The sequence below is a fragment of the Chenopodium quinoa genome, unplaced genomic scaffold, assembly GCF_001683475.1.
Source record: "Chenopodium quinoa cultivar QQ74 unplaced genomic scaffold, ASM168347v1, whole genome shotgun sequence".
Taxonomy (NCBI): domain Eukaryota; kingdom Viridiplantae; phylum Streptophyta; class Magnoliopsida; order Caryophyllales; family Amaranthaceae; genus Chenopodium; species Chenopodium quinoa.
The window spans coordinates 1,018,747-1,043,477 of record NW_018744128.1 but is presented as its reverse complement, the minus strand read 5'-3'; the positions used below and the strand labels follow the sequence as shown (position 1 = coordinate 1,043,477).

Genomic DNA, 24,731 nt, shown 5'->3' with positions numbered 1-24,731 from the left:
TGCCATAGTACAGCTCTGCACTTTGGCCAAGTCCCTTTACACGACCCTTCACTACTAGAAATAGGTTGTTTTTCGACGGATTTGTTCTAACGGACGTATTTTCCGTTGGAAAATTTGAATATTCGGACGGAATTTTGGTCTGTCAAAAAATTCCGTCGGAAAATGTTAGTTGCGACGGATAATCCCTCGGAAATATTCCGACGGATTTTTAATCCCTCGGAATTTACTGCTTCCGACGGAATTTTCCGTCGGAAGATTTAAATTCCGAGGGAATATAATCCGTCGGAACCTAATAATTTCCTACGGTTTTATATCTGTAGGAAAATTTCCGACGGATTTTAATTCTGTCGGAAATTTCCGACGGAACTTAGGCATTTTCAGACGGAATTTTTTTTTGTAAAAAAAAAAAAAAAAAAAAAAAAAAAAAAAATCAAACTCTCACACTAAAACCGGACCCCTACCCCCTTCCCTTTTCATTTCTCTTTCTCTCTCCCAGCCGTTTTGCATACCTTCCTCTCCTCTCTTCCCCTCCTCCTCCTCCTCCTCCTCCTCTTTCTCTCTCCTCTCCTCCTCTCTTTCTCTCTCCTCATCTCCTCTTTCACAGCAACGAGGCTTCCCTCACTCACTCACCGGAGCTTTCACCGCAACCCATAAATGGCTTCATTCCCTCACTCGCGGCTCAAGTTTTCCGACGAATTTTCCAGGAACGAATGAGGTTCGGCGTCGAAACCAGGCTTGACTCGGTTTCATCATAACAACCTAAACATCAATTGTAGATCTTGAAAGTTAGGTTTGTATTTAGATGTTTTTTTTTTTGAATAAATGTTTAGATCTAGTTAATTGTATATGTAATTGTAATGTTAATTTATAAAATTTATTAGATAATTATATATTTGTACATTTCTATTAATTTTTCTTGTTTAATTTTGGTTTTTTTGAATTTTTTGGGTTTTTTCCGGTTTTAAGGGTTAATGGTGGTGGTGTGCTAGTGTCGGTGGTGGTGGGTGGGCTGTTCCGGTGGTTCGGTGGTGGTGGGTGGACTGTTCTGGTGGTTCGGTGGTGGTGGGTGGGCTATTCTAGTGGTGTCGGTGGTGTGGGTGGCGTGGGGGAGGTTTGGTGGTGTGGGTTGTATGGGTGGGTGGTGTGGGTTGTATGGGTGGGTGGTGTGGGCTGTCTGGTCTGGGTGGGGTGGGCTGCCTGGGTCTGGGTGGGGTGGGGTGGCGTGGCGTGGGGGAGGTTTGGTGGGTGGGCTGATGGGTGGGTGGTGTGGGCTGGTGGCGGGGTAGATCTGGGTGGGGAATGTGGTGCATTTTTTTTTTAATTTTTTTTTATTTACTTTTCCGACGGAATTTCCCGTCGGAATATACCTTTTCCGACGGAAATTTCCGTCGGAACGGAAATTTGCGTCGGAATATCTCCCCCACCGATGGAAGACGGAACATATCCTACTCTGACGGGAATTTCCGTCGGAAACTTGCGACGGATTTTCACCTACATTCAACAAAAGCGCCGACAGAACATAATCCATCGGAAATTCCGTCGGAATAGACCTTTCCGACGGAATATCGCGAAATTCCTACAAAAGGTCTTCCGACGATGCGTTCCGACGGAATTTCAGGGTCTTCCGACGATGCGTTCCGACGGAATTTCAGGGTCTTCCGACGGATTTTTTCCGTCGTTGATTGCCTGTTTTCTAGTCGTGCTTCTTGTTGTGACCACCCACAATTTCCCAATACAACTTATTCGGGCTCGTCCGAATCCCTTGAGTGCTTGCTTATTCAACTTTCTTCTGGTACGTCTCCAACAAGATATACATATGAAAAGGAGCAACTTACTAAGTTAAAGTAAGCAATTTCAACAAAATAGAACCAAGTAAGCCTGAAATGACTTCTACTTTGCCCATTTTCTAATTTATTACCAAATGAACTCTTTTTTCCTCATTAAGTTTTAGGTGTATAAGGCTTGAAATCACAAAAAAAAAAAAAAAAAAAAAGAAAAAAAAAAACAACTAACTAAGTTTTAGGAACCATTTTCATCCAAATTCATCCAAGTAAGGCCGAAATGACTTCTACTTTGCCAATTTTCTACATTTCTTACCAGATGAACTCTTTCTTTCTCATAACAAGTCAATAATAGGTAGTTTTAGGATTATAGGGCTTGAAATCACAAAAAAAAAAAAAAAAAAAAAAAAAAAAAAAAAAAAAAAAACAAATTAACTAAGTTTTAGGAACCATTTTCATCCAAGTGAGGCCGAAAATTTGCCCATTTTCTTCATTTCTTACCAAATGAACTCTTTCTTTCTCATAACATGTCAATAATAGGTAGTTTTAGGTGTATAGGCCTTGAAATCACAAAAAAAAAAAAAAAAAAAAAAAAGAAAAAAAGAAAAAAAAATCAATCAACTACGTTTTAGGAACCATTTTCATCCAAATTATTCATCCAAGTAAGGCCGAAATGACTTCTACTTTGCCCATTTTCTTCATTTCTTACCAAATGAACTCTTTCTTTCTCATAACATGTTAATAATAGGTAGTTTTAGGTGTATAGGGCTTGAAATCACAAAAAAAAAAAAAAAAAAAAAAAAAAAAAAAAAAAAACCAATTAACTAAGTTTTAGGAACCATTTTCATCCAAATTCATCCAAGTAAGGCCGAAATCACTAGTAGAAAAATTGAAAAAGGCACCCCCCTTTTCGCACCGGTTCCTTATAAACCGGTGCCAAATGTTGGTTTTCAAACCGGTTCGAACCGGTGCTAAATGTGTATTTTTTAAAAAAAAAAAAAAAAGAGGGAAAAGGGATTTGCCACCGGTTCAACCCAAACCGGTGGGAAAATTATATTTCCAAACGGTTCGAACCGGTGCCCAAAGTAATAAAAAAACCGCCTTAATTCGTGAAATACTCTTCTTCTTCCTTCAGTTTATTTCATTCCCTTGCTTTCCCCTTCAATTAATCTTCCTTCTCTCGTTCTCGCCTACCCTCACCATTGATCTCCTTCACGCATAGGTCCGAATTTTCACCATAGTTGTCCTCCATTGAAGCGCATTCTGAGCTTTCTCACCTCCATTGCCGCGCAACTCCTCTCTTTCTAGCTCTCCTCCATTGAAGCGCATTCTGTCGAGCTTTATGACCTCCATTGAAGCGCATTCCGAGCTTTCCAACTCCATTGTAGCAGCTTCGAGGTAAGAAATATTTCGTGGTCTTCCTAATCTATTGAATAGCTTCGCAATCTAGGGTTAGTCGTTGATTTAGGGTTTTCTGTTCTTTGTGGTTTGCTTTGAGATTTTGGGTGGATTATGTTGTGACAGTTGGGTTGGGTTGAGGTCAAACCCTCTATTACTGTTAGTTATACTTCCTCTTTTAGGATTCATGATTGAAGTGGGTATTTCCTGACCTTTTCCATTGTTTCATAAATTACAAACATTGATTTCCTCAACTTATTAGCTAGTAAATGATGTTAGATAACAGTTGGTAAATTTTGCTCTGACAATAGATGAATCATAAATCTCTCCTGAACTGCCATTGAATGTTATAGGAGGATTTCAGATAGAATTCATGCCCTCTTCTACTGACTTTTGTTTTGTATGTGTCATGGAAATAACTGACTTTGCTGCAGTGGTTGTTGGGAAATTGCTAATTAACTACATTTGACCTCTTTTATATGATTAACAAGAATTTTGGACTACATATGTGGTTTAGTAGTAGTATTCTGTTTATAGATGGAGGACAGACTAATGTAAGTGTTGTTGTTATTGCTATGAAGCATTGAAATTGTGCAGATGATATAATCATACGAAGATATTATTTCGGGCTTGAAATTGAGCATGATGGAGGGTCTGCTTATAATTCCTATGTATTAATAATTGTCTGCATTTTTTTGAAGAGATGCTCATTTTGAATTGCCCACTTATTAAATTTAGTTTAAAAGAGATAGCTTTTACGCTATTCATCTTCCCATATTATCCTTTTTCAAAAAGTAGTTCATTTGAAGTGTATTAAAAACAAATTAAATTGCTCTGAATCTACTTACCTACCATTCATTGGTGTGTTACACTCCTTGTTCAGTTTCCTAAACAAGGATGTTTTTAGAATTGTTTCTGACTATACTAATAGATTACCATTTCATTAATGTCTGCAGTTATCAAGCTTAAAGATTCGGGCACGAAGACCCCATTCATTGCTAAAGCTTGTATCTTGCGGAAAGTGTCTCTCTTTCAGGTCACCAAGGTAAATGATTGTAACGGCTATTAAGGCTTCCCTGTGCATCTGTAATTGTCTTTTTAAAATTCCTCTGTCATCTAGCTGCTTATAATTTCAATTTTACCACTTCAGATAGGCTATAATAAATCTTGTTCGAAAATGTTAGGAAATTTGTAGCTAGGTAGGGACTAGGCAGTAGAAGTAGAAGATATTCTATAGCTCAGTTATCGTTCATTTTCCCCCTTTCTATAATGCAGCTGTTGTATGTTAGTAACATTCATTTATGGAAATGGAAATCATCAAATGCCCGAGTTATAGTTCATGCCCGAGTTATAATTCAATTCTTGTTTGCATTTTATTTCTATTTTCAATTTTGACTTCATTTTTTTCTCCTATATGCAATGTTGCAATAGTGAAGGATACATATATTGTTGATGTTGCAGTAATTTGTTGATTATCTACAGTTTTGATTCATGTGACTGAGTTAGAAATGGTTTCCTCTCAACCAAATCTTCATTGGAGGACTGACATGGTTTCGGATCAGTGAAATCAACTAAACTTAGCTGAACCACTTCACCACTTTCTTTAGATGATTTTGAATCAGTTTTGAGTAGCTTATTATGGTCAGGCCCCCTTTTTGTATGACTTTCATGACAGACTTCTGCCATCACAGATGAATAATCTAGTTCTTTCCTCTTTCCATTAGAGGTTTGTCCAGTTTATGAGCTCAGATCGCTCCTAACAGTGCTTAGCAAAGTGAAACCTTTCAGACGAAACAGTAGAAACCTCGGCATCTTTAGGATTATGTACATTTGTTTTGTTCTCACTAATCGAGAAAGAGAGTCCATGACTAATGTGACCACTAAAAGAGACATTACCATCAACTTTACTCTTCTCCATACTACTTATCAGTATTCAGCTTCAATAACAACTTCTAATTCACTTAACCACCCGCAATAAGTGTTTCTCAGAACTTTCACCCCTACAATAATGCCATAAGAAATAATTCACTAATCACTAATATGACACTAAAAATAAGCTTATATGGGATAAGGGAACAAAATAACACAACAATTTAACCCCAAAAATTATTACTTTTATAAAAAATGACATTTCAATGGGGTGAGATCCCACCAATGTTACTCAAACTCTTTGTGATTTCATTTCTTTCTCTGTATGTTTATCATTCTAAAATGCCTGATATAGTAATGCTCTTTTGTACACAACAGGTTCCCAGATAAGAATGTTGGTCAGTTTCCAATGGCATGTGTAGTGAGGAAAGCTGGTAGTAACTTATCAGAGCATGAAAGCATGGATTTTGTAGCAAAACAGGTGAGCTGAAAGGCCAGAGAGCATGAAGTAGTTGTTAGGTGTTTTTAAACTTACCCACGCTTATGAACTTATCTAAGTTATTAACCCTTATTTGAACTAATTAAAACTTATTATTCCTTCTTCCACACTTATTAACTCTTACAGAAAATCAATATTTGAACTTGGTTAGCTCTTATATCTAATTTTTACTTATCTTGGATGGGAAACATAGAGTAGAGTACAAGTTGGGATGTATAAGGAGACACACATAACAGTAGATTTACACTAATAAATTAGTGAAATTACATTATTTACTAAATTTTTTTAAAAAATTAGTGATTAGCAATTGTTAGTTTAATTAATGATGTGTTATTCTTTAGCAATGTATGTAGGTATTAATTACTTAATAACTTTTGTTTTTTCTTTTTAATTTTTTATAGATTCATATGTGAATTGAAGCACAAGTTTAGCTTGAAGACTACAAATTTAGCTCAATTGTGGTATGAATTATATGCAATTGATATGCTAGGAATTTTTCACTTGATTGTTGAATGTATGCTGCATTTAAATCTTATAATATATGTTGCATTTTAATCTTATCATATATGCTGAGGTTTCTAAATGTACGCTGCATATTGATAAACAATGAGCATGACTGTAATGCACACTGCGTTAATAAGGGTTAACCAAGTAAAATATACAATTAAAAAATGTATGAGAGACTTGTACGAGAGATTGAGCGTCGGGTGTCAAATCAAGCAAATAAAATAAAAAATGTAATGTGCTTGAACTATGCAATTGTTGTAATTAATTTATCTCCTTTAAGCCCTGGCTCTCATATTGCATATTCCTGCAGCAAAACAATCTTTGCAAGGTTCGTGAAGGCAAAGTGAGGTAGTCTTGATTTATGCTTAGGATTTCTTGAGTGTTTACTAGTTTTTGATTTTGAATGACTTTTTTTTCCTTTCTTCATTGTTAGGTTGCTGTAAACCATCTTCGGCAAATTAAGGTATCTTCCATATGATTTTGCCATATGAAGTCGACTTGGTGAATGAGCATGTTGTTTAGGCAAGTGTGATGTATCTTCCTAATCATTACTTTGATATCAACTTCAGAATGGTGTTGCTTGCTCTGCCAAATAATCTCAAAAGTATCTTATAATGTGGTCTTGGCTGTGATTCTCTTACTTTGCCTGCATTTGATATCTTGTTTTTTTTCCCCTGCCTTACCCCTTGAAAAGGGAGAACGATAGTAGGGTGGAATATAGCCAAATCAGGTGTTCTTGACTTGAAATGTGTTTCTTAAGGAGCCATTGTTTTATGGACATGATATATAACTATTTAGTTCCTGCTACTTCTGCGCGGCTGCTGTTGTATGTGCTGCTAGTTAATGTAGTTGTAGCTACCTGCTGCTGTTGTTTGTGCTGCTAGTTTATTTCCCTTCCATTTTCTAGAACTCACAACTCGATTCTTTTTTTTTTTTTTTTTGTGCGTATCTCTTAGCGGCTTCTCATTTATTGTAAATCTTCATATTATTACATATATGGGGTGTTTGAACATATTCAACAGTGTGTGTGAGAGATGAAGAGAAAGGGGAAGAGAGGATTTTTTTATCGTCTTCCTGTTGACATTGGTTCTACATGTATTTAAACCTTCCCCCCCCCCCCCCTTTTTTAACTGTATTTTACATGTGGTCAGTCAAGGGACAAAATTAGTTCTCGAGGGAAGACACAATGCTGATGTAGGATGAATGTCTGAGCTGAGACTGAGAGGAAATGCTCAGGTAACAGGCCAGCTTATTGTACCTATTTCCTATTGCAGAGTCATGAAATTCAAATTTCTAATTAAGTGCATGTCACTTCATCTTTGCCGCTCAGCATACTTTTTAGTATCAGGATTTATAATTAAGTGCATATAACATCTATAATGAATTTGAAAAATACATTTATACTATTTATTCTTTGTGAGTAGATTCTCTTTCCACTTATTTATTCTTTGTGGAATGTCTAAGTTAATAGGATGATCTGTTTTCTTAAATGAACTTTGATTTTTGATGTGTAGATTTTACCAAGAGTAGTCCTTGAAGCAGTGCCCAAGGACCTGCTCAGAAACAAGAAACACAGGAACAAAGCTATTGACCTGCTTATAACAGAGTGCAAGTAAGCATATTATTCTGAATTTTGTTCTTTCTAAGATATAATTTTCAGCTTAGGTTTTTGGTTTGGAAGAAAGTCAAAATGAGTACAGGAATTTGGATGCTGATTATAGATGTCGAATCAGGTGTGTAAATTTTGTTCTTTCTAATATATAGTTTTCAATAGCCATCTGATCTTGAAATTTATTTTCTCCCTTTGCATTATCTTGCTCCAACTTTCATCCCTCTTTGATGTTTACTTAGTTAATTACTCGTTTTCAGGCTGTTCTGACTTCTGGTTTGTTCTGACTTTTGGGATTCATTGGTTTGTTCTGACTTCTGGGATTCATTCTCCTTTTTGTGAGCAACTGTACATCGATATCTCAAGTTCTGAATTTAATTCATATTATGAGGCAGAAGTTCAGTGACATCTTAACTGTGTACATCGGATATTGTAGCTTTGGAAAGTTTTTTTTCATGTCTGATGTAGATGTGAGTTTTTCAGCAATATATCTGTCTTCTTGGTCAGCTTAAACTTTTATGAAAGTTGTAATGGTGATTTTGCTTTTCAGGAGTAAAGGTCGCTGCACTCGACTAACGCTATGATCGGAATGCTTCTAATGCCAGCTTAATTAGTCTTAGTCTGCCGGAGAGCCTTTTGCATGTCCATGTTGTTTGTGCTTATGTAACATTGTATATTATTTATTTTTTTGATGAAAATTGTAATATTATAGCCTTTTATAATGAAAATATGTAACTTTATATATCAATTTAAGTGAAAAAAATGCAAAAAAAAAAAAAAAAAAAAAAAAAAAAAGAAAAAATTATTTTTTTGGGGCATTTTTGGCACCAGTTTTGGAACAGAACCGGTGCTAAAAGTTTTTTTTATAATTTTTTGGGACTTTTGGCACCGGTTCAAAGCAAGAACCGGTGCAAAAAGTGTGGTTTTTCGCACCGGTTCTCACCCAGAACCGGTGCGAAAAGTCCTTTCCCCACCGGTTTTGAACCGGTGCAAAATCTATGGGGTTTTAGCACCCCCCAAATCCAACCCGGTTCAAAACCGGTGTGAAATAGGGGGTTTGAACCGGTGGGGAATTCGTATTTTCGCCTAGTGAATGATTTCTACTTTGCCCATTTTCTTCATTTCTTACCAAATGAACTCTTTCTTTCTCATAACATGTCAATAATAGGTAGTTTAAGGCGTATAGGGCTTGAAATCACAAAAAAAAAAAATCAATTAAATAAGTTTTAGGAACCATTTTCATCTAAGTAAGGCCGAAATGACTTCTACTTTGCCCATTTTCTTCATTTCTTACCAAATGAACTCTTTCTTTCTCATAACATGTCAATAATAGGTAGTTTTAGGTGTATAGGGCTTGAAATCACCAAAAAAATACCAATTAACTAAGTTTTAGGAACCATTTTCATCCAAATTCATCCAAGTAAGACCGAAATGACTTCTACTTTGCCCATTTTCTTCATTTCTTACCAAATGAATTCTTTCTTTCTTATAAAGGTGAACACTGATGCTGCAATTTTGCCTAATGGTACGGTGGGGCTGGGAGTAGTAGCTAGAAACAATGATGGTGCTATCCTATTTACAAGTATGAAAAGATTGAAAGGAAATTGGGATCTTAGTGTTTCGGAGGCTGCTGCCATGTACTATGGTTTGGAACTGGCCAAGCGTTTTGATGTGGACAATGTGTGGTTAGAGAGCGACGCCCTTGGTGTGGTTCAAAAAGTACGGGCTAAGAGAGTTGGCTTTAACTATGTTTTCTTGTTTGTTAGTAGCATTATTAGTTTATGTTCGTCTTTCTCTTCGTTTTTTTGTAGTCATGTTAAACGTGGAGGAAATACGGTGGCTCACTTAATTTCTAGAAATGAGGTGAACACCGGTAATGAGCTTGTATGTTTTGCCCCATTCCCGGAAAGTCTCTTACGACTTGCGGAAATGGATTCTTAATATTATTTATGCGACTGCTTTCCCTAAAAAAAAAGGTGTATAGGGCTTGAAATCACAAAAAAAATCAACTAACTAAGTTTTAGGAACTATTTTCATCCAAATTCATCCAAATGTGGCCTTAATGACTTATACTTTGCCCATTTTCATGAAATCAATCAAATAAGTTTAGATTGTAAGTTATGTTGAAGTTCTTATCGCAATTTGCTTTGCTTTGGTGTTGGCTGGCAGTGTGCCTTTCCCAGGCACATCCTTGTAGTGCGTCTTCAGAAAAAGCTCAGGAGCTGTTGGTAACTGGTCTTGATTCTTCATCGCCTTTGATTATACATGCAGAAAATCGTCGTTATAAATGTCACACCACCAATACATAGTAATACACAAATGCCTTCTATTTTAATTACTAGCCTATTAAACAAACTTACCATCCTTTTTGCATGTTGTATAGCTAACATAGAACCCTGATAGTGGGTTGGTTCAACCACATTTTCCATGAAACCGCCCTTTCTTTTCTTCCTATTTTGGGCCGACCGCTTCTTATACGTCGGATTTGTGGCAACAATATCCATCATCTTCTTGTGGACTTCCTCATTGAGCAAGCATGGCTTGGCGTCATTCATCTTATGTGTGACTTTGTAGAACATGTCACGTAGGCGAGTTGCAAACTTCCTTTCAAAAGTTTGCTTCACATGCTCGTTCAATTGAGGTGCCCATGTGAATTGTTTCTGCAAATGATAAACTTTAAAAGTTATAAACTCTATGAAATCAATACACTTAATAAAACATGTATTGACTAAGTTAAAAATAGCATACGTTGAACAAGTTCCACCAGTGTTGTTTCTTTCCTTCATCAACCTCTCCATAATTCCTCCTAGGGTCTCGATAGTATCCAATTAGCGTACCGGAGACCACACTCCTCACCTTGTTATCATCAAACCTACATTAAACGAGAAACAACAATGTTAGATGATAATCAACAAAAAGTAATATAAAACTTGTTAGAAGTAATAAATAGGTTAATTTTTTGAGAATAAGAATATAAGTCCAATTCATTAAATGCACGTACGTACCAGAGCGTAGTAGGGTCTAATACCGACAACTCTGAATGCTGCTGTGTCTTATCTCGTGGTTGGCTGAAGGTGGGCTCCTGAGTGGCACCCAAACCATGTGCCTCCGCTTCCTCCATTTCTTCGTCGGAGTAGTCGATCACCATTGGAGCTTTACCTTTCCCCTTTGATTTCTTCGACGATTACCCATCTTTACCCCCACCATGACCACCTGAAATAGTTGTTAGTAACATGACATGATATTATAAATTACAAGTATAGTGCAATGTAATAAAATTTTATACAAAAAGTAATGATTTATTATAAGACCAAGTCATATTTTGATTTTACAATAATAAGCAAATTTAACGACGGAGATTAACATATTTCCCTATTCATTAATGTCATCACTATTATCACTGCTGGAATCATCACTACTATCATCTAATAATACATGATGTCATCATCCTCGTCACTGTCACTAGAGTCGATGCTAGATTCATCATCTTCATCGCTTGAGATAACAAAGTCATCGTCATCATCTTCATCATCATCATCTAGGAATTATTAAGTTCTGACAGAAATTAATTATTGTACTAACATTTATATCTCATGTGTGTATTAACTATTAGTGACATTTTTTCACTTAAATTTTTTTCCGGTCGGATCCCTAACTGGAACCACCATGAGATATAAATCTAGTGAATATTTGTAAGGTGTACAACTTGCGTGTAAATATAGTTCCTATCTATTAGTGAATATTGTACAACTTGCATGAAAATTGTGAAATATATATACAAAATAATGCATGGCTATGTCTATTCAAAAAAAATAATGCATGGCTATGTCTTTTCTTAATCATGTGATCCTATCCAGTGTAGACTAGTCTTCCACTCTTACAAGATAACATGAAAGGTTAAGAATGTTTAATTATGACATGTAAAAATATGATTGTATTATCTCAATAAGTACTTGTGGCCATAATTTAGTTTTATAACAATAGATTCAAAGTAGGATAGTTTTTTAATTTTGTAATTTTTTTATTTTTTGAAAAATTGATTCGAATTTGGAATCTCACCTTTTACTGGTTCATTCATTGTTAATAATCCCACCTTTGACAGGCATTCACCTTGATTTACTGACCCTGATCGGTTGGTAACCAGTATTATAGATTCACATGCCACGTGTCACCCTGTGTTTCGTCCAAGTATTTTTTTTTTCATTTTTTTTCATTTTTTCTCTTTCCTTTCCTTTTCCCATCTCTATATGTTAATTAATTCTGACTAAGCGGCCTCCCAACCACCCCTTCTCCACCCAACCTCCTCCCCTGCAAACGGACACCCCCGTTTACGGATCGATCACCTCACCCACGAAACCCCCTAACCACGAATCGACCGCGGAAAGTTGATAGTATAGGCGGTCCCACACCTAACAAAAATTATAAAAACCTAATGAATCCTCCTAATTATGTAGTAGGGTAAGTAAGGCCAGGGTATAACGCAGAGAAGGTAGCATCAATATTAGGTTTGCTATATAGTATAAATAATTGAGTCTGAGAATATATAGCCCAATACCCCCTAAATAATACTTCGTATATCATAATATACAATATTATCATATCTCCTAAAATATATAGCCCAATACCCCCTCAAGTTGGAGCATACAGATCTTGAATGCCCAACTTCCGGAGAAGGAACTCAAATTTAGCTTTCCCAAACAGATACTTAAGAAGGTTTAATAAAACTGTTGGTAATGGCGACATCTCTTACAAAATGACAATATGCTTCAATATATATGCTTTGTTTGTTCATGAAACACATGATTTTGAGCAATATATAAAGCAGATTGACTATCACAGTAAAGGCGCATCCCATTCACATGGTGTACACTAAAGTCTCTAAGAAGTTGCTTCAACCATTTTAATTCACAAGTCATCACTGCCATCGATCAATATGATATTCAGCTTTTGCTGAGGAACGTGAAATCCTATGTTGTTTCTTGATTTTCTACGAAACTGGAGATAAACCAAAAAGCACTAACCAACCACTCAGCGAGCGTCTAGAGAGAGGACAACTCGCCCAATCTAAATCACACTAACCTTCCAACTATAAAGCACCGTTAGAACGCAACAAAATACCAGATTTTTCTTCAAATATCTCACAACCTCCAGAGCTGCATCCCAATGTTCTACTCTAAGATTTTGCAAAAACTGCGATAAGATATGTAGAGAATATGTGTGGGATTATTTATTTCGATTTTTCAAAATTTTAATTTAATTGAAACAAGCTCAGCAACAACAAAGATTTTATTGTATATAGATGTTGCATTAAATAAAAAAAAAATAAAATGAAATGGTAGACTAATCTATCAATAGGGGACTCTGCATTATTCATCTCGTAATGATACAATTCTTAGTCATTTTCCATGAGAGATGTACAGATAGTTAGATCTAACGCACAGTCCAAGAGGATAATTTTTTTTAAAAAAATAAATAAATAATAAAAACCCCTCAATTAATCTGAACTCACTAGAAAGTGGAAATGGAATATGAATACATTATTATTACCAAAACATCAATTACATACATTAGTATAAGCTAAGCTTAGTACGGGCTTTCACCGATCACATTTCCAGGCGGATTATAAAAGCAAACAATCAAACTCGTCCCATTTTTAACACAACTAGTCTGTGAGCACCCCAACTCCACAGACTTCCGCCACACCACTTGCGTGTACACCCCACACTGTCGGTTTTCTTCGCACGAGTTCTTCTCGTGGTTATAGTATTTCTTCTCCGCCACCCACGCGTCCACCGCTGTTTTGGGGCCCACCGAAGAACCTTGGGCCCACAGCTGATTCGCCCCGTACTTGATCTTGCTCTTGTTAAGGTCCGCAAATTGGCAGTTGAACTTGATCCTCTGGTACATCGCTAAACGGGCCGTCGCGTTTTCTAGATTTGGGCTCCACTTGAGTGGGCCCACCCCAACTTGGGCCCTGGCTTGGTTGTGTGCATCTAAGTATTCTTGGGCTGGGCCTGCCAATGGTGGTTGTGGTGGCGGTGCTTGGGCGTAGGCCGATGAGATGAACAAGAGAATCAGTAGAGTGGTTACAAGATGGACCATTGTATTTTGTTTTATTGGATGAAAGTGATGATAAAATGATAGTGGTATATTAATAAGATTGTTTTTGTCTGGTTGTATTTACGATTTTGTCCTTGGTTTGTTTTGGTTAAGGGGTAGATTTGTAATTTCGTAAAGGTGAATTATAGATGTGATAATGGTGCTGAAAAAGTTGATGGTATATATAGGAGTTATCACGTGGGGGGTTCAAAGATTTGTGTCTTGATCACGTGCAAGTAACGTTAGTGTAGCTGATTAAAATGTCAATGCTTAATTTCCAAGGAGTTTCATTTTCAGTGATGATTGTCTAATTTCTAACATACAATATTAAGATTTATTGCAGTGAAGAAGAGAAGTCTTTGTTTCATGTGCTGTTGAATGTAGTATCATAATAATTGATAAGGGACATTAGAGTTAGAGCTGATCATCAATAGATTGCGCGACCTTGAATGATAAACAAGTTACTGTTGGTACTATGAGCGCTTACATTCCTACGCGGAGGAGAGAAACTCAGAGTAGTGCTTGTGCTAAGAGGGAGAAAAAATATACACAAACCTCATTAAGAATATTGCAAACCTCAGAGTAGTTTGCAATACTCATGAACCATATATGAAATTTTATCACTCAATACTCAATAGAAGAACTTTTTAGCCTAGCCGAAAGAGGCCAAAATAGCTCATAAATTAAAAAAAAAAAAAAATGTGCTTTTTTATTTATAAACCCAAAGCCTACCTCTATAGGCCCAAACAGACAAATCTATAAGCCCGTCAGGACAATTACTCTCAGTTAAATACCAAGGTACTTGAGCCCAAAATCAGGCCCAATATTCTGGTGAGTTGCTCTTATTTGCACATAACCAATACTCTCCCTTCATAGGTGCACGATATGATCAGCATAGAGTTTTAGGCATATTAATTAACTGTAGTAGAGTTGATAGTACTGTAAACTTATTATTATAGTTAGTAAAGAAGTGGTGGTTTTTTAAAATTATTTTCATAGAAATACACAAAAAAAAAATGAGACTCAAACATGTGAGAAATAATATACAAAGTAATTCGTAACATTGATGGATCATTTTTTTCATGAAAAAAAAATAAATAAATAAATCAAGATTATCAACAAAATAAGAACGATTTTATAAGAAAAGCATGTCAATTTGCTTAAAAAGGACACGGCAACTGCGGTGTCAATACCACCGCCTTCCCCTCCGGTACCTCCAAAGAGTAGGGGTGAAACGCAAGCTGCTGCCATGCTTTCATTTAATCAAATGGAGGATGCCCCAATTTCTCATAGTGAGAAACAAAATTTGTTTCTCACATGACATTTTCGTAAATAAACCAATAATTTTATTCAACTTTATTCAATTGTGGAGCTCATAATAATAAAAAAGTTGTTGATTTATTCACGAAAATGGCCTCATGAGAAACAAATTTCATTTCTTAAGGGAATTTCCCAATCAAATGTAAGATGTCGTTGACTAATCACAAACAATGTCAAATGTAAATACAGTATACTTCGTATATGTGAACGTGAGCTGATTCCCGAGCGTGTGCTGCTAGGCGTGACAGATAAACATGCCAGCTGATTTAGGTTGGGGATTTCAGATTTTGCTTCTTTTATTTTAATTTTTTAATTAACGACGACTTTGATTCTGCAAATCCCATTTTGCTACTTGTTTTTTTAATTTGAACCATTTAAGATATTAATCATATAATATGGTCCTTGATTTATTATTAAGCAATCAATTAATTATACAGATACCCTAATTTACTATACGTTGAGTAGATGAGTATTGTATTACATTATAAATTCTACATTACTAGAGTACAAAACTAGTACGGAACTATTATTGTTTAGAGTTTATATTAACTTTTGTAGGGAATGTATATTAAAATTGTGACTAAAACATATCTTTTGCTCATTTCAATTGAAAGTGTATTGTATAATAATAGCTATAGTACTACTCCCTCCGTTTTTAAATAATAGCTATAGTTCTGTAATAATAAGATAATCACAGTATTTCTTTATTAGAAGCCTTTTAGTGTAGGTGTTTAAACATTGTCAATCGATGAAAATAGCCTTTATTTTACAACTACCTCATCACAAACATGAACTTTCCATAAAGTTATATACGTATGAGTACTAGGTATATACCATTTACTCAGTCATATAACCTAAATGAAAGATAATCAAATCTCGATGTGCATGATCTAGCAGAACTAAAAATGAAAATGGGTCTATCAATATAACTTGTTCTATTAACACAACCAATAAAAAATGTTGTTTAAACTACTGTAACTAACAAATTAAGTACTCGTATTTATGTTATATTTAAAGAGAATTACTAAATAAGGGTGATCAAAATGTTGATTAGATTCTATATCAAATTTAAGTACTCCATTATAATGTGCATCTTATACACTCGGATATTGTAATAATTAGTTGTTAGTCCATATTTGTTACAAAGCAAAAATGAGTGTTCTTGAAATTAATAAGAAATAAATCTTCTTAACTGATCCGATTTGCACAGATTTAAAGAGGTTTACAGCTAGCCAATATTGGATTTAACTCAACATAGTCATATTTTGTGTAGTAGTGGCAAATCAAGGACTAATAATTACGAGTAGGCGAGTAGTAAGATTGTTTATGATGAACGACCCAACAATAGAAAATATACGAAGAAATATGTAAAATAACGTAACTATACAATATACATCATCCTAATTAATCTGAATTAAATAGTCCAATCAACTAGAACTACTACAAAAATAAAAGAACAAAAAAAAAAGTAATCAAACAACAGCATAATGCCTAAAAGACAGCTGAAGATCATGAATAGAAAGATTAGAACTAGCCTTAACAGCAAGCTCACACAAATCCTCAAGCGAAAACGGCTTATTTTCTTGAGCCTTAGACAACAGAAAATACAAACCAGGCCGAAGCTCTTCAGGTTCAGGCACATTCGTAGGGTACGAATCAATAGACATCGTATCGGAGCTGCATAAGAAGCAACCAGGGTTACAAGACAGTATCTGTTCAGCACATATAGGCGGCTCGAACTCCTTCACTCGACCATCTAAATGAATTACTTTGATCACCTTTGCAGCCGGTCTCTTACCAGACTTCCTTCCGTAGTCCCTTTGAGACGAAGCACATCCACCCATTTTAAGTTTTGAGAGAAAATAATATATGAAATTTGTAAGAAATATTTTCATGTAATAGTATGTAGCAGTAGTAATATATATTAAGGTATAACAGAATGATCTGGAGAGTTGAATCTAGGGCCGGTAATTAAGGACGATTGATGATATATGGTAACAGATTAAATTAATGAAAGTGGAGTGGTTGCCTGTAAGATTGGAATTTACTCAATAACATTAAGCTGCATAATCATATAATTATATTGGTACGTCTTCTTTCTTAGATTAATGTTGCACGATTTGGGTAGACATTGTCAGATTCTTAATTAGCCTGTCTCGGCATATTTATAGGAATTTGTTTTCGGGTGGGTATTCGGGATTCTCGGGTTGACCCGACTCGTTTTTGTTGAGTCCAATAAGAGCTAGATTTTAAAACATGATTTTAACATAGGTTTGCATGGACCAGTTCGTCATACAAGTGGATTTATTTAGACTCTATACACTAATGCTAAGCCCAGTCAATGTTTTTGGGTTTTTATTTTTCTTTGTTTGAAGTTTGAAATTATTTGATTCATAATAAATTAGAATAAAGTACAATTGTGCTTCATTGATCTAGCTAGCCCAAGATATTAAAATTTGGAATTGAGCTCTTTTAGTCAAGAGTTGAATTAGAGATATTGATTAATACGAGTATTAGTGTACTCATCAACTTTACTCGAATTAACCAACTAGGGGTTTTATAAATTGATGCTAGGAAAATTCATAGTCATCTTTTTTTTTTTTCTTAGAAAAACATTTATAATTTAATATTGTAACTTAATGGCGGTTTCAAACACACACTCAATTTTTATGCCTATGGAGCTTAAGGTAAATTTTGCTCATTTCATTATGGTCCTTAGCTAGATGCATGTGAAAGATTGCTACTACTTATACCACCACTACTAATGAAGATCATTTTTAATTTCATTTTAGTTCAACGCAATTCAGCTCAACTCCATTTAGTTCAATTTAGACGTTCAATATAGTTCTAATCACTTCATCAGTTCAGTTTAGTTCTGATCATTTCAGTGCAGTTTAGTTTAACTTAGCTCCATTCAATCTAGGAGAGCAAGGACTAACAAATGGGACTTCCTATGAAAATTTTCTTTTCCATATTCAGCCAAACAGTATCTTCCACATCCTATTAAATTTAATGTTTCATTTATTGGGAAAAACTAATGGATAGAAATTTTTACTCTTCCATCTAGTCTAAACCACCAACAATTTAATCTAGTTTCCTCATTTGGTGACAAAGGTCTATTATATCATACTAGTCTGATGGTGGGAATCAAGGTGCCTACAAAATTAGCTGGCTTCTTAATTACAACTTTTAAGAACCACAAACTCCTTTGATTTTAATTAATTCGCAAGACCCACAATCATGTTGTTTATTATCCAGGTTGAAGGACACATCATTATCAATAAATTCATATATGGTGTGTACTGTGTAGTGTCCAATTCAATGATTTTGAATCTTGTATGGTGTGTAGTGTGCTACTTTCTCTAGGTGTTTAGCAATAAATTCATATATCTTGCTAGGGGCTCACTCCATGGCCCTGCGCGTCTAGATGTGGGAGCTTGCTTAATGCATTGGCCTCGCTTTGTGGCCTTGAGTTGTGGGTTGGTAAGGGGGGTTGAGGGTTGAGATTATTTCTAATCAATCACCGCCAAAGTGACAACATTGTAAGAGAACCAACATTTGAATAATAGTGTTTTTTTGTATATTTTGTTTGGACGGAAAACATCATTTATATAAATTCGATTATTCTCAAGAAAATCCAGCTCATAATAACTCATTCATTTTCCTACACGGATCACCTAAGACTCAATCAAATGACCAATTGTATTAAATACAGACCCCATAATATTTGAGTCGGCCCGGGATATATGAAAGTAGGGGTATGCATTACAAGATCATGGATACTATATATCATACAAGAGTCAAGAAAAATAATCAAATAATCACAAATGTGAGTATGTGACCAGAGTTGTTTTTCCATATCATTGATTTTATATAGGAATTATATATGTTAATGGGTTATTATGGTCTAGGATGAGCCACAGTTCCACATCAGTCATCACTCTCATGAGTAGCCTTTACGTTACAGAAAATTATATGTTGTATCTTTAACTGCTCTAGGGTTTTAATACTTCGTACGAAGTTTATATGTTATCTTTTGTGTTAAAAAGGATGAGCTACAGCTGGAATGATCAATAATGAAATATAACCACGGCCCAACAAATTCTTTGTTGGAAAAGTTAATACCTAATATAGTTTATTGGTCCATTTCTTCAAGTTATTGGCATTTCTCGGATATATCCATCACACCCTAATTATAATGAATAGGTACATGTACATCATTTGAAAACGAAGGTAATATAGCTATAGAACTAAAGAAGTAACATGCCTTTATTACTTTATGAAATACTCCATAATTATATTATCTTCTTCTATTAGTATAGGACGCTTACATGTGTTGTTTGGTGATACTAGATTAATACTCCGTACCAGTTTAAACAAAAAAAAAAGGTATGATTTAAAAAGACGAATTTTGAACCTTTCGTATATAACCAATAACAGTGGTTATTCTTGTTAAGAGGAATTCTATCACATTCCTAACGAGTGAGAAGGGAAAATTCCAAAACAATAGCCAAAAACCTCTTAGCTATTCAGCAAAAAACAACAAATCTTGACTATATTAGTTCATATTCCATGTAATGACATCCAAGAGAACTATTACAACTTGAAGGATCTAATTTTCCTCCACACATAATCATAGGCTTTCGAGGAATATTCAAAGAAACCGTAATTTTGAGGCTGTTAATTAAGCTTATAGAATGAAGATTCAAAGAAATTATGTACAGTACTTGTATCATACGCATAATTTGGATTTTGTTTTTATTAGGAATTGAAGGGCACATTGATTAATTGACTGAATTTAACACAACAAACTTAAGACTGGGTCCAGTCTTTGAGAGCAATGTGGTAACTCGTAGAATATTATGGACAAGAGATGGATCAATTTTAGAACTATAGTTGATGTTTGATGGGATGTTGTTCTCAATCCACGCAATATTGTGTAGATTTGACATTTTGCTTTTCTGATGTTTTTCCTCTACATTGTGCATCACAGCTCTCACTCGCCTTTTAAGTTTCGACCTCATTCTCTAATTCTTGTATAAGAATTTCGTAAACATATTTGTATTGGTTGTTTGAGTTAGTCGTGTAGTTATTGGTAACTCATAAATAAAGATGTTTAATAAAACTAGTTAATAGCTTGCTAATGTTAACTCCATATTATGTAAAATGGGCGGCCTAGTTATTGGGAAATAGACCAAAAAATGCCAGCCTCTAATTCAATAGTTAAAGATTATACTACTGTACTATACTAGTGTATTGTCACGTTTTGTTTATTTCTGTTTATTATACGGTTACTATCATAAGTAATGGACAACTGGACACGAGCATAGTTCAATGAATACATAATTAGAGCTAATACTAATGTGCAAACACTATTTGCTAGCTATGAGAGACACACAAATACAGTAGTACCCAAGCAGTGATGAGACGCTGATAAATGACAATTGGAGACAAGCCACCTACTAAAAACACCCATATTGATTATCAATGCTCTATATAACCAAGCAATTTGTAAATATATATTGGTCATCTAGCCAAAGAATTCGAAGATTTAGACATGCTTTCGACCCACATTTGTCTAATTGTCTTTCCATTTTTTTCATGGTTTAAGAGAACGCAAACAATTTCATAGCTTTTGTCTATCATACATTGCAAAAGAAAAATGTACGTATAATGTTGTAGAGGATGGTCAAGACAGTCAACCTAAGAGGTTACTTAGATTATTTATTTGTGAAATTATTTTGATTCGTAATGACTAGCCACAAGTTAATTTTTAGTAGTTTTTTTCTTAAGGGGTTGCTTATCTTATTGGCGTATGATTTTGAGATGTATACTTGGAGTTGTGAAGTAGACTGTGTAAACTTATTGTAGTGGTGGATTCTTGACTATACTAGAGTCTTCATTAACCCTTAATTAAATCAATTATAACATAGGCTATACTTACTTTCTGTATTTAATAGATAAATCTAACATAAGGAACAAAACCTACATGTATTACAAACTAGATTGCATGCTAAAATCTAATATAAAACCGTTAACAACTACTATTAAAAATGAAGTTAACAATGCAACTACATTTGTCGAACAAAGGATTTGCAAATTCAAATTGAACTTCCAGCTCAAATATAAGAGTTCAATTTGAATTGCATCTTATAACCGCCTCACCAAATAAGAGTTATCCAATAGCTCCACCAAAATATAAAAACATGACAAATTATTTTCTTTAGTCTTTCATACTACTCAATAAAATACTTTGCTTTTTATTTTTAATTAGTAAATTTTTCACTTGCAAACACACTTGCTCTCTTTTCATATCAAAATTATGTTCATTCATGTGCATAAAGCTATAAACTTATACACGTGCTTCTTGAAAATGTGAATAACAAAATTTGGGACAATTTTTTAAAGACGGAGGGAGAAATCTTTATAAAGTACAGTAGTACTTAATCACATGTATGTGTCATCTCAACTTATTACATCTTCTTCCTTTTATATTGAGTAATTGGCGGGAATATTTCTAACAATAACGAATTGCATGTGAACATTCAACCATAACTACTTACCAGATATTATTAGGTGTGCTAATTAAGTGAAATTAAAGTTATTAGGTATGATAATTATTAATCTATAGCATTTGTCAAATAATGTGTCCACCATGTTGGATATATCACCTAATTACATGCATAGATGGGGACCGGGGTACAATCTGTGGTCCGGCCATTATGTGTATCTAATGTATGATTTCATTAATCATTAATTACAAGTTGTAACTATCGATAACATGCATTATCATCTTTTTAGTATACGAGTATATACTCCGAATTAAGTTAATATTATAATAAACCAAGTGTATTATTATATATGAATCGTTCTTGATAATGATTGAAATTATACTTATTTTATAGTTTATGAGTTTATCATTAGCTTAAGAATTGAGTAAATTGTTTTAATACATTGCCGGTAACGTTAATTTAGGAAAGAATAATGCATGTTGTATTCTAAAATGCCCTTCTTTTTGTTTTTCGGTCCCCTTTTCAGTTTGGCAAAATATAGTATATACTAATATTAAATTCGATTTAATATCATTAATAACAACAACGAAAGTTAGTCACAGAATGAATTGTGATTGGCTAAAATAAACCGTCATAACTTGAATGGACTTAAATACAATATCATCTACAGGTAAACTTTGAATTTCGAACGTCTTAAACTCCGAGTTAATGCTATGTTTTGTCAATAATCTCGGAACTATTCCAACTGTCCAGGCCAAGGACTTTTCAAAAAGTAGTTAGAAAAGCTTCATTAGAATATGCAGTTTCCATTTTAGTAATTTACTACAGTATAGTAAACTAATCAAAATTCCCGTAATTCTGGAAAATGAACCATAATATACGACAAATAATCAAATAGTTGAGTAACTTTAATTTAATTAATCAATCCAATAACGAACAAAATTGTGGGCTAATCTAAACCATCCATAATCAAAATTGGTAAATTAAACCACTAATCATCTAATAATTATACAATTAATCAACCTATATACACAAAACTAATCTAATTCCAATTCCCAATTTTGATTTGCATTCCATTTTATTCAGGAATTGCGCTTAAATTACCCACAGAAATCATTCTCCTTCCATTAATCCCATTACTCCGGTTCCGATTTCGATTCCCAATATTTTTCATTCTTCTGCCAGCAGCGGACCCAACGTCCGCTACCTTGGCAGAAGACCTCTCTTCTTTCTCCCCACCCCCGAAAAACCCTCCCTTCTTCCGACACCCGCACTTCTCCCCAGCGCGGCTCTTCAAAAGAGCGGCGTTCGCTTTAACAGCAAGCGCCGCCATATCCTCCGCGTGAAGCGGGCGGCTAAGTTTAGCCAATGGGAGCGCAAAGTAAAGCTGTCCGGGCTGAAGCTCGTCTTCGGCCCGAACAGCCGAAACATATCCATCAAAATCCATCTCATCTGAATTGCAAATAAACACATTGGGATCCTTGGAAAGAAGGTATGAAGCTTTAACAGGGTAGGAGAATTCTTCTAGTCTTCCATCTTCTAGTATAAGCTTTGCTGTTGCGACTGAGGTCGATTCACAAGACGAACATATACCCATAATTGTATAATATAAATGCTATCACAATTCTCTCTTTTAGTTGCTGTTATTGTATAGTAATGATAAATTGTTCAAAGGTTTGTAAATGGCTTTTTTTTAGGAGTTGGGAAATAAATGGTAATGAGGGAAAGAAGAGAAAGAGGGGTATATATAGAGGAAGGATAGGAGGAGAGAGAAAAAGAATAGACGTGAGGAGGAAGGAGGGGTGGGGAGGGGTGGGGTGTGGTGGGGTGAGGGAATAGTGACAAGCTGGAAATAAGTTGACGCCAGGGTGTATGTAATCCTAATTATATTGTTCAACAGTAAAAGTCGTATGTACTGTAGTAGAGTTTTTTTTTTTTTTTTTTGGATTTTTAAATTAAAAAAAAAAAATAAATTGGGTTCATTTGCCCCATTATATATACATATATAATGAATTAAAAATTAGTCAAATTAATTTAAATTTTAAATCATGATAATTTTAAAAACAGACAATAGAAAAATGAAAAAAAATAAAATTTATTTTTTGTTTTTGATTTTTTTTTTTTTAAATAAGAAAAAAAAAACTGAAAACAAAAAACAATACCAAACAAACTCTAATACGTTTTTACTTTTGACACTATTCAAAAATTTATTCCGTATTTTTTGTGACAAGTTCTAACTTTTGACACTATTCACAAACTTTGTTTTTGTGATTTAACTTATAGCAATGACATTGTGTTTGAATTGTCTCAAATCTCAATGTAAATTTTATTACGGAAATATCAACTTTTTAAAACTTTTATATTTATTAATAATAATAATTAAAAATATGTGTTGACAAACGTGATAAAAACGGGTCAATTAAAAAAATGGAGAAAGTATACAATGCAAAGTTTTGATTGTTTCTTTAATTTGGACCATGCACAGTTATATACGGATTAGATTACATTTTACGCATATTTGACACAATGACACATCAGTATGAGTATAATGTTATTAGTTTATTACTTACTCCGTATTAGGGTATTAATTTGGCTGTTACTGGTCAATAAATAAATACACTTATTTATTTAAGTAATTCAATTAAGTAATTATTTCTATAATTCTTTCAATAAAAAAATCTATACTCGTACTTGGAACTGGGGAAAAGCAATTTAGGAAAAAAAAAAAGGATATTTTGGGTATTTACTATTCTGTGATGGTAACGTATGGTGAGTTGACGACAAAGGATATAATTATATACTACGTAGATGATGTAATACTCGTAGAGAAGTTACCAAGAAGATAAGAGGTTGAAACTGTAGAACTTTCTTACAAATTTTGAGTTCAATTGTTCACACACATTTTTTTGTATTGGATTTTTTTTTTTTTTTTTGATTGTGATGTATCATACATAGCATATGTGATCTAAGGTTACGTTTCTGCATGTAATTAAGTGCGTGTTTAGGATTAAACTAAATGAGATTTAATGTTTAACTTCTTCGTCAAAATATAATTACTAAGGGTATTCTTTTCACCTTGTTTTCAGTTATTTCAAGTTTAATAAGTTCTGAAAAGTTAAGATAAGTTCAGTCCAGGA

General features: G+C 34.4%; 3 protein-coding genes and 1 long non-coding RNA gene across 5 annotated transcripts; 1 reads left to right on the top strand and 3 right to left on the bottom strand.

Moving 5' to 3' along the window:
• Window positions 1-2,807: 2,807 nt before the first annotated feature.
• LOC110692730 lies at window positions 2,808-8,371 on the top strand. Of its 2 annotated transcripts, XR_002505519.1 has the most exons (8): window positions 2,808-3,179; window positions 4,136-4,224; window positions 5,427-5,529; window positions 5,949-6,008; window positions 6,365-6,402; window positions 6,488-7,290; window positions 7,569-8,133; window positions 8,214-8,371. It is a non-coding gene; the product is annotated as an uncharacterized LOC110692730 (long non-coding RNA). The 2 variants fall into 2 exon arrangements; XR_002505518.1 differs by having other exon boundaries at window positions 6,365-7,290.
• A 4,197-nt stretch (window positions 8,372-12,568) lies between these two features.
• LOC110692854 (STS14 protein-like) lies at window positions 12,569-13,765 on the bottom strand. Its single transcript, XM_021869936.1, has 3 exons — window positions 13,298-13,765; window positions 12,782-12,853; window positions 12,569-12,658 (listed from the first exon to the last, which is right to left on the bottom strand). Exons 1-3 carry the CDS (start codon window positions 13,763-13,765, stop codon window positions 12,569-12,571), a joined length of 630 nt encoding a protein of 209 aa, XP_021725628.1.
• Window positions 13,766-16,250: 2,485 nt separating this feature from the next.
• On the bottom strand, window positions 16,251-17,563 carry LOC110692885. The gene has a single exon (XM_021869963.1). The coding sequence runs from the start codon at window positions 16,975-16,977 to the stop codon at window positions 16,555-16,557; it is 423 nt and encodes a 140-aa protein (XP_021725655.1). The 5' UTR covers window positions 16,978-17,563; the 3' UTR covers window positions 16,251-16,554.
• Window positions 17,564-22,472: 4,909 nt separating this feature from the next.
• Window positions 22,473-23,331, bottom strand: LOC110692729. The gene has a single exon (XM_021869773.1). It carries the CDS (start codon window positions 23,189-23,191, stop codon window positions 22,673-22,675), a length of 519 nt encoding a protein of 172 aa, XP_021725465.1. The 5' UTR covers window positions 23,192-23,331; the 3' UTR covers window positions 22,473-22,672.
• Between the last annotated feature and the right edge of the window lie 1,400 nt (window positions 23,332-24,731).